Source organism: Pteropus alecto, unplaced genomic scaffold (assembly GCF_000325575.1).
Source record: "Pteropus alecto unplaced genomic scaffold, ASM32557v1 scaffold86, whole genome shotgun sequence".
Classification (NCBI taxonomy): Eukaryota; Metazoa; Chordata; class Mammalia; order Chiroptera; family Pteropodidae; genus Pteropus; species Pteropus alecto.
Window position 1 is genome coordinate 6,169,600 of NW_006442109.1, and position 11,183 is coordinate 6,180,782.

Below are 11,183 nucleotides of genomic sequence, written 5' to 3' on the forward strand. Positions count from 1 at the left end.
GTCTTTCATGGACACTGGTCCTTCTTATTCTCGAAGATTTCCTTAGGGTACATTCTCATCGGTGTCTCTGAAAAAAATTCAGTTTTATTCAGCCAAATCAAAGGAAAGTGAGTCAGGCAGTGGTAAAATAGTGAATTCAACTGTCTCAGCTTTTTCTATATGCTCATCGCTGCCCCTTCTCCAGCCATTAGGACTCCTAGGTCCTCCACTTTCCATTCCCTTGGATATTTTTTATATACTTCCATTTTGGTGTGTATTATTCACTATCACTCTAAGTGAACACACACACCATTTAAGCCTGATATCAATCCTACTAGATGTAGATAAGCCATTATCTTCAGTGATTTACATTTTTGGGGAACCCTCCATCACTAGATCTCCGATGCCATCACCAATGTACCATGTATCTTTTCCCTTTTAGCTTCTTTATTTTGGAGTGATGGAGTGGATAATAACAAAACTGTCACACTATGAAAAGAAACACATTCTTAAATCTGAACGTGTCTGCTTGCATGCAAACTGCATGTCACTTGTGCTGTCATTGAAGCTGTGAATTAACAAGATGCAATTTATAAACCTATTTTTTAACAGCTATGTACAGTCTGTATTCTGCACGCCAGGGGAACAGAACAACACTCTTAAATTTCTGCGCTCTGCTGAGATGAGGATGAAATTCAATATTACTAGATCACGAAGAGGAGAAAAAAGACAAATCTGATTATCATGCTTAATAGCTTTTGTGAAACCATCAACTAAAGCATAAGGCATAATTCATTGTAAAATGACATTTGAATGTAGGTTCTTTAAAAATCACTCCATCTCCTACAGCATAATTACTTTATAAAGGAGAATCCTCTTCTTCAATGATGTCATTTTATAGAGAGCCTTCAATTTCCCAATTCAAACTCAATATGTCAAAAATTACCATCTTTCTGGAATGAGTGTCTCTATTTAATGGGTAGCATAAACCCCCAAATCCGATTTTTCATGCATATGTTTTAGGTTCAGCTGAAGTGCTTATTTATTTTGATTTTTAAGTTAAATCATTTTGTATTAAATGATATTTAATTCACACCTTTTGTGTGAGGGGTATGACATAACTCTGGACAGAACTCTGACAGCCCATTTCCTGGTCTGTAATGTTTTGTTTTCTGAGCTGTGTCTCAGTGGTAGAGACTCTGTATGAATGAATTCCCTCTCAGCAATAGCACAGCAGCGTGGTTGAACCTATATATTCTCAATTCGGGCTGACACTTCCCCCAAGGGAGTGAAATTTGTTTTGGAGAGTGAGCAAAAAAAAAAAAAAAAAATCTTACCTTTCTTATATATAAAGAACAGATATACATACAGCACATAAACAGATACAGAGTATATCTGTGGTATTAAAATTTTACATGAGGAGGAGAGATTAGGAAAAAATATGTTTTAAAAGGCTCCTGGGATTGGGGGATGATGCTTTTAAACAGGTTGAGAAACACTGGTTTAACCATACAAAAGGGAAGCTTCTAGAAGGACGACAGACAAGTGAAACCTAATTGTTTTCTTTTCCCACAGAACTGAGGGAGGGATCACAAAAGGGGCCACAATAGGGGTCCTCCTCGACTTAAATAGAAAAACTTTGACATTTTTTATCAACGATGAGCAGCAAGGGCCCATAGCGTTCGAAAATGTGGAGGGCCTGTTCTTCCCGGCAGTCAGCCTGAACAGGAATGTGCAGGTAAGCGCCGTGCCCCTGAAGAGGTTTCTGCTGGCTGGGGCTCAGAGGCTGCTCCTGGCAGGTAAATAAATCCATCCCTGGAAGAGGGAAGCCAACCGTGTTAGACATGCAGGATAGGAGGCGGGAGAGGGGTCAGCGTTGACAACTGACATGATTCCAAACCAGCCTGAGCCCCTTCCTTATACTTACTTGGTCACAGTCTAGTTAATAGCAAGTGGGAAATTGGAATCATATTCGTGGTTCGCTAACGATCGTCCCTCTGAGCCCCGATTCTATCTCTAGTAGAAATGGAACTCTTAAACCAGCTGGCATAAAAACAAAAGACTTGTGCAAAGTTCCATGAGTGCCTGAAGGGGCGGGGCGGGGCAGGGCAAACGGGCTGGAGGTGTAGGACTGAAGTATCAGAAATTTTGAGCGTCTTCTCTGCACTCTTATTTGGTTCTACAGGGATGGAAAACACAGTTCCTGCCTGAAAGTTAGTTACTTATGATTTACTGTGAATAGAAAACAACAGGTTCTTCTTAACCATTCATTCAACAATTATCTATTGAGTGCCTTTAATATGTAAGCCACTGTTATAAGTATTGTTGTTTATCAGCAAAAGCAAAACAAGTAAAAATCTCGCCCTTATAGAGCTCATATTCTGGTTGTACGAGACAGACAGCAAATAAGAAGCACAATTGCCACTTTAATTATATAGTGTGTTAGAAGGTAATCGTGCAATAAAGGAAGGACCAGGAGGAGGATATGGGCATCAAGAATGCTGGGGTTGGGAGAGCACTGGGTGGTCAGTGTGGGTGGGCCTTAATGTAGTCACCGGTGAGCTGAGCCTTGAAGGCGGTGAGGAAGTGAGCTGTGTGGAACTTTCCAGGCAGAAGGAACAGCCAGGGCAAAGCTTCTAAGCCATGAAGGGCCTTACATGGGCACGGAAGGACCAAAAGGCTGAGCCATGGCGGTGGGGGGCAGTGGGAAAGAAGATCAGAGCCATGTGGGGAAGGGTGTGCCCTGCCAGCCACTGCTTTCATTTTTCTCTTGAGCGGGAACTTGCACGGTCAGCTGTGAACCTCATTCAGCAATTAAGTTAATTAAGGCTTGAGAATCAGTATGTACAGTAATCAACCCAGTGACTTCTGCTCTCCTCTCTTCCTGCAACTAGTTGGGGTTTTCTGGGAGGCTGAAATCTAGTCTATCAGGTTTAGCCCTCACATTGAAGGAAAGAAAACCATAAATTACTCTACAAGTGAATCTTAGAAAAAGCTCATTCAAAGTTTTCCACATTTTCAATTGTTCTGAGTATCTTTAGATAAAGATGGGCTGGGGAAGAAAGGGAGAGATGACAGTGATTTCACGGTTCCAGCCTTGTCCACTGAGGTCAGACAAATCAGTGAAATAGGATAAGTGCCCATGTTTCTTCATAGCTGGCAATCATCTATGCAATCTCAAAATGAAAGGTTTATCCTAATTGGAATAATGAGTGGACAAGTAATAAAGGAAAGGTTGTCTGCTCATCTCTTCTCTAACTATGGATTTGGCAGCGATCACTACGATATGGCCAGTAGGCTTTGCTACCTGTAGATCAATGCCTGAGTCTGCAGTCATAAGGAATACAGTCTCCTCCAGAATCTTAAAAAAGGCAGGTGGATAAGAACTATATTATCTCCAGGATTTGGGAGCCCACCATGGTGGTCAGGTTCTTAGCACAGGCTGAATTCTACTAGACTTCCCTTTAATGTCTTCTAGAATAGATAGATGTTAAAGTGAGCAGACCTCCTTTTAAAGTAGGAACATACCCACCGTGCCCTGGGGAGGAGGATGCAGGGGGCGTTTTCTAGGGTGCCTCCAGGACTCACAGTCTCTCCCCACAGGTCACACTTCACACCGGGCTCCCAGTCCCTGACTTCTACTCCAGCAGAGCATCAATTGCCTAAGGACATGCGGTGGAGGCGCCAGCTGCCTAGTCTGACCTCCACCTGAAGAGCAACAGCAAGGAGCTCAGCCAGAGAGTGGAGAGACACCAGAGAGCTGGAAGGAGAGGAAGAAGGAGGAGAGAAAAGCTGGTCCTCTACAGTCTTTACACTCCACAGCTCCACTCCTTTTTCGTCCAACCTCTCTACTGCTGTAATGCCTGCGTTTGCTTCCAAGTTCAGCAATTCCAACCAACAGAAGACCTAGACAGCCCACCATGCCACTATTTCCACTCCCAGATTTTACTTATATTTAACTTAATTTTTTATGTGGGTGAATTATATTTTGTTCTTTTCTGATCATGTTATTGGTGACTTACTGAAATGGCACTGTCAAGAGGAAATTCTCCTGATAGCTTTTTTCTTGAGCTTCCTGTCAAAGAGGTTGTAGGGAGAGGAAGGAAAGAATGAGCTGAATTTGGAGCTTGCAGTTTACCTCCTAGAATGTTCTTGCCCTGTTTCCTCCCATGCAGTGTTAATAACTCTGCATAACTAATCTTTGGGAGGCAGGCAGAGTGAATGTAGCATTGAAAAGTTTTAACTATCCATCAAAGCACAAAAGTATCAGCTATACAGCTACCCCAAAAGTTCACAGTGGGTAGGATCATTAGGGCGGACCAGGAACTCTGGTCACTCAGTGAAACTGGAAAATCTCTAGACATAGGCAGACCAGGGGACTTAACAATTTGGTTCACTTACTTAATCCAAGTTTTTAACTAAGAGCCTACTATGGAGCAGGCACTGTTCTAGATACTGGAGAAACAGCGGTGAATACACAGGTGTGGTTTCCGCCCTCCTGGAGCTTATATTCTGGGAGAACAAACAAAAATAAAATAATTACAAATTGTTGTAACTAGAAAGGAAATAAACACGGGGCAAAGAGGCTCATTGGCAAGATCTTTTAAATCTCGTAGAATGATGCTAAAAATCCACATATTCTGGCCATAGCACCAGAAACATACCAACTCGATGCCTTTTCAACCGTGCTGTTTTAATTCTGGTAACTGCTTCCATCCATCACAGAGCCCTTCTTTGGTAGAAATGATGTCAGCATTCTTATTTGTTAATGCTGCCATGATACTAAGCCTTAAAAATAAATGTGAAAAAAAAGATAGTGGCCAGAAGGAAGAGGACCCATCGTCAGTAACGGGAGATCTTAAGTTGCAGTCCACAGCATTCACATTCTCAGGATAAACACACCTGTCTCCATGTATACTCTCTGTGCCTGTTACAAATGAGAAATCCATCTACTCAGCTGCCATTTACAAACTAACCTTCTGGAGCACTTCAAATAATGTTGGGGGCGGAAATGGAACTGTATGTCATTGCTAAGACTGAGAAGAGAATAATAATGTTTATTACTTCTCTATAGAGATAGACTTACATGAGTTACCCTTCAGTTTCTTTAGTTTGACATGAAATTTTAGAAAATGTAGTGTCTGAAAAGAAGTTCTGGTTATCTAAGTATTTGCCAGCGAGTCAAGAAATTCACTAGGAAAAAAAAACCAAGAATTACAAATAGAAGGGAAGATGTAGGATGGGAAAGCTAACAAATGAAAGTTTGGGCAAAAAGTGATATATGTAAATAGCTAATTATTTACTTTTGTGCTTACTTGATTTAGATTATTTTCTAGTTACGTGTACCTAATTTATTGAATGGGTGCTATCCTGTTGATGTTCATCTTGGTTTTTCTCGACTGTAGAAGAACTCTGTTGCAGGGCAACACTAGGTTGATATTTGATTTACTCTCCAATGAGACTCGATGGCTGGGCTGCTGTAGACTCATAGTTACTCCTGTTCTTTATTAAATTCATCCTGCTAATTAGATTTCTAGTGACTTGTAACATGTAGTTTACACAGAATTACAAATAGAGATGCTTACAGCTACTGTACTAGAAAAGAAAATGATATTTCTGGTGTGCCAATAAATAGTTTTTATGAGAGAACATCATATGTCTCTTTAGAATTTCTTTAGACATTTTTGCCTGTTTGGGATGACAATTTACCTTTGTCAGAGCAATATTTCTTTAGTAAAGTGTAATTGGAAATACACAGATATCCCCTAGAGCTCTGGAAAGCACGAGTTCTTCACCAGATATCCTCCAGAGCACTGGAACTGTCTCCTGGTGTACTTAACTCCTCAGTCTTAACTTAGCATGAAACATTTGTAGGTTGGGTGCTTTTGGAGTCTGCCTCCAAACATTGAGGATTTACTTTAACAAACCTGCTCCTCAAGACGCCACAAACTTGTACCGCAAAATATGATATCACTGACTGTTTCAACCTGGTTCCTTCAACATTTCTTTGAATGTTCATATTGGCTAAATAATACAATTATGTTTTGTACATTTGTATAGCTAAACCATACAATTGTCTTTAAATAATTACAACATTACTGATCACCTTTACACTGTGAATAGTCTTTTAAAATAAACTGCCTTTGATTTTGATTAAAAGAAAAACATCCACGTTCAAAGTTATAATCTCAAAGTGAAACATTGGAGGGTTGGTAGCAGCTGCTGCTCTGCATCTCTTCAGGTTTCTGCTCATTCTGCTATACTGAAGCTTTTTTCTTCTTTCTCTATTGGTCCCATCTTTCTTCTTGTTTTTTGTTTGTTTGTTTGTTTTTTCCTCTTCTGTTCACTCCCTAATAGAACACTTTAGCCATTTTTTATTCTTTTCATGGTACTAAGGTTCATGGAACTTCTGATCCCTGCTATTTCCTCATAGAAGTGATTAAGTTATTTACAAGAAATCATCCCATTTTCCAGAAATGAGATTCTTTTTTCTGCCTCTAATGCATACATCAATCTTTTGCCCATCTATTCAACTCACTGGTAAGAAAGGAAGGCTTACTGTTGAATCAAGACCTCTGCTTACGAATCAGGGGAACTGTAGTAATTAAACAAAGAAGTTCTTGGATCACACTACCGTATCATTTATATGAGCATGTTAAAGACACCTGTATATACTCTTCAAATATATGTACCAGCTACTTCCACCAAGACTGGTGTTTAGGGACGTCACGCATAACTGAATCTACCTAACTCTTGTCTTTGTCTGAAGAACCAGCTTTTTGGATACACACAGAATTTGGGGTACTGAATAAAAGTAAACAATGGAAACACCTAATTAAACACACAGAAACATCAGTCTGATCCTTTGAATTTATTATCTGCTCCACTTTGCCACAGCCGTGGAGAAAACTTGCAGGTACAGAATTAGCTATAACAGAATTAAATAATGGTGATGATTGCATGACCTAGTGAATATACTAAAAATCACTGAATTGTCTACTTTAAAAAGGTCATGTTGGACATGACCAGGACTCTCCTTACAGCCTCCCTCACACTGTACCTAGGAGTCTGTACCTATTTTACCTTACCTGTGATCTGTGGCTAAGCCCAAGGCAGAATTGCTGACCTCTCGACCCTACCTTTTCTTTCCCTTCCCACCTTCCCTCAATCAGTAGAAGGGCTTTGGCTTGCTCACTCTTCCTGAATGGTGAAGATCTCATCTACACTTCCTTCTAAGCCTTCCTGTCATGGACTTGCACCTGCCCTTTCTTGAGGGCTGTCATGGTAGAGAGAGTCAAAACCTGGCTACCATTAAGGAAGCAATTCAAAATACTTCTTAAGACCCCCAGTGGTTGTAAATCTTGTTCACATCTTTTTTCCTTCTCCCACCAGGCAAAAATAAACATTCACCATGAAGTCTAAAAGGATTAATATTTTGGTTGGTAATCTTGCTTTTTTTTCCTCCAATATTTTTTCTAAAATTCTCTAAAATTAATGAAGATAAAAAGATAATTTCATCAATAAGCATGGTTGCACATTAAATTTCAGTTACCTGATAACAGCTGACAATCAAACCATCTTTTGAGTTGGCCATGATTTTTAATGCGTATAATCACAAGAAATCACCTCGATGAGAGACACTTCATAAAAATATAAATCAATGGTTCTCAACCCTGGCTAAAATTCTCTAATGAGGACAATATGTTCAATATGCATTTGCACATGTTCTGCACAAAGAAAGGGACACACAGTGATATTAAGCATGTAGAAGTGCTTTGTGCAATAGAGACGAAAGACATGTTAAATGTAAGTATTAATTATTAAGTAGCCTGTACACTCCGCATTGTCACACAACACTGAGAGTAATAGTAGAGTGGCTGAGAGCACAGTATCTGACAGTGAATGAATTCTGGTCCTGGCTTCAAGGTGTGCCAACTGTGTGCCCTGGAGCAAGCAATGAAAATTCACCCACAGTTTCCACATCTCTAAAGTGGAGATAAAAATAGCATTGTTTTGAGGATTAAATCAAATAATATATGTAAAACACTCGGAACAGAACAGACCCTAATGAGTGATATGAAGTGTTAGGTATTATCCGTTTTTGTGCAATCTGTTAATGATGCCACAGGTCCATTCCCTCCCTTTTTTATTACTGAGATCCCATTTCAGTGTCCATAATGATTCTTACTGTCGTCTTCTTGGTAGACAATACCTTTTTTTTTTTTTTTTTTTGAAATTGACAAAATGTTTATTAAATCCTTCTGAAAAAATTAATGGAAGAATATAGGCAAGGAAATTCTGAGAAAAAACAATAAGTTGACTTATATGACACATTAAAATCTATTGCAAAGCCACAATAATCAAAATGGTGTAGTATTACTAAAATCAGCTACAAGATAACTCAGAAATAGAGATTTCAATAGATGTTGAACAGAGACTCACAAAAGAGGAAATAAAATTACTCAAAAATGTTGAAAAATGTTTGAAAATTGGTTAACTATTTGGAAAGCAAACTATATTCTTAATCATATCACTTTCCAGATGTCAAGATGTTAAACATAAAATATTTAAAATTTTAAGATACCAGAAGAGAACGCAAATATTCATCTGATCTTTCTCAGGGAAGCTGAAGTCTCTGTAAATTACTTTATGCCATTGGCTTATCAGTTTTCTAAAACTCCTGTCCAACTTATAGTTTATATTGTAAACCCTACTTTGTTATCTCTGCCTATATATCATCACCGTTTTCTTCTTTAATTAACTGGGACCATTTTTATTCTGTCTAAACCCTCTTCTAATACTATAGATTTATTGAATATATTGATTTATTGTTATGCTGACATTTAACAAACTACTTTTAAGAAATGATTGAGGTGTTAAATATGAATTACTGTGCATTCTGTTTCCGAACTGTGTTTTCAATCCTGTAGTTAATGAGTTTATAACGAAATAGTCATCTGAGGTAAATGAGGACCCTAATGGTTCCTTCTGTAATTCCTATTTCCACATGTGATCTGTGAGAAGACCACTCAATATATTTTCCTAATTGCCTGGTGGGCTGTGTGCCTATCAGATGTGAAGAAATAAGTCTCCAGTCTTATCAGTTGGGCAGGCTTAAAATGATGAGCAGTTGAGGGTTAATCGCAGCTTCACAAGGGGTGGGTTTCATAGTTGGCAATACCAGAGGCATTGCAGAATATGCAAACTTTAACTATCTAGGTATAGTGTTGTACTCAGTCCTGATATACCCTCATAAAATATTACAAATATCTATCAGAAAGAAATTAGTTAATCTTAGAAACTTCTGAGGATCAGACAAAACTTCATGTCACTATTAAATTCCATGTCTTCAAGATTTCAACTAAGACCAAGAATTAAGATGTAGTGCAGTTACCACCTATAATACATACACTATGTGTAAGCTAGTTGCCCATCAAGCTAAGGGCATACTTGATGTTAAGAAAATCTGAGCATCTGTTCTCCATGCCTTGGGGATGGATAGAGGGAGAATCTCAGTGGATCATATGAAGCACTGATGGCCAGTCCACAGGCAATGGGGATGTCAAATTAGGGGCCCAAAGGAAACAAGAGAGAAAAGTACACAGGGGCAGACTCAGTTACAAGATATTCAAATGTATTTCACACCTGCTTCTTTAAGAAGCTTCATCCTTAAGCCTCTTGCAGGTGTTTGGGAGTAACTGAAGAAAAGTTAATAACCCCTGGGGCATATTACTAGTGGAACCTTTCAAAGATGCAGTAAAAGAAGACAACTAAGGAACATCGTTCTTCCGCAAAATGAATCTGACTCAATACGATATTTTTCAAGTTCTGAATCTTCCTGGGGCTAGATTAATAATAACCATAACAATAATACCTTATTTTCTTATTTCTCAGATGCAAGAGTTACTTTTTGATTTTTGTTTTTCACGCTTTAATATCTCTGCAATGAAGATACATCTTACATGTGTCAAAAGAAACTCATCAACTACTAATGAAATGGTGGTTCTCAACCTCCACTGCACATTGAAATCACCTGGAGAACTTTAAAAATATTGATACCAGGCTACTAACTTAATTAGTCTGGGACACAGCCTGAGAATGTGGGATTTTTTAAGTTCCCCAGCTGACTCCAACCTGCAGCCAGAGTTGAGAATGCAGAGGTAAGGAATAAGTGGGTGGCATGTACTCAGATGGTTGTTACTGCCTATACATTTGGGAAATTAATAGGATGCAGGGGTGGGTGAGCATTAGTTCTTCAGTCTGTTACTTCTGTGGAGTTATTTGGAGTGGTAGTTGGTAAATTTAAATTCACATCATAATTGTCACTTAAAAGATCTTTTAAAAGATTCCACTATAATGCAAAATAGAAAAGAAAAAATATATTGTATGTGCACAAAATTAATAATCATACACTGGATAATATGATTGAAGAAAGTAAAAATTGCCAAAATTTTGAGAACAGATCACAGATTTTTAATTGTTGGGACTGACCAATGTGTCAAGAACCACCACTCAACCACCACAGATGTCCAAATTTGTCAAAAGCTTCCAGCTAATGCCCAGAAAACCTCTTTACCTATATTTATAACAATTAATAGCAACAATACAACGTGGCCAAAAAGGAAATGCAAACAGAAAACAAAAACAAAAAAAAATGCACACAACCTAGTGTTCTTCGATATGTGTTTAAATTATTCCTTGTTAGGTCTGCTAACAAGGTCCAGATCATGAGCAGGCATCACCATTATGCCACATGAAACTGTTTATGGCCATACTTAATACACGGCACTTTCTAAATTAAATTTATTGGAGTGACATTGGTTAATAAAATTATATAGGTTTCAAATGTACAATTCAATAATACATCATTTGTATATTGTATGCTCACCACTCAAAGTTAAATCTCCCTTCATCGCCTTATATTTGACCCCTTTTACCCTTATCTACCTCCCCTGTCCCCACTTTCCCTCTGGTAACCACTAAACTGCTGTCTGTGTCTATGAGAGTTTGTTTTGTTTGTCTTGTTCATTTGTTGCTTTCTGTTTTACATCCTACAAATAAGTAAAATCATGTTTCTCAACATTTTCTGTCTGACTTATTTAGCTTAGCATGATAATCTCAAGATCCATCCATTTTGTCACAAATGACAGTATTTCATCTTTTCTCACGGCCAAATAATATTTCATTGTATGAGTGTAACACAT

General features: G+C 38.5%; 1 protein-coding gene across 1 annotated transcript in view; it reads left to right on the plus strand.

Moving 5' to 3' along the window:
• The window catches only part of TRIM9 (tripartite motif containing 9), a 106,005-nt gene extending 100,377 nt beyond the window's left edge, over nucleotides 1-5,628 (plus strand). Inside the window, exons 9-10 of the mRNA XM_006920197.1 lie at nucleotides 1,555-1,717; nucleotides 3,583-5,628. Coding sequence (XP_006920259.1) covers nucleotides 1,555-1,717; nucleotides 3,583-3,645 — 226 coding nt within the window. The 3' untranslated portion in view covers nucleotides 3,646-5,628. The remainder of the gene's footprint in view (nucleotides 1-1,554; nucleotides 1,718-3,582) is intronic.
• The last annotated feature ends 5,555 nt before the right edge of the window (nucleotides 5,629-11,183 follow it).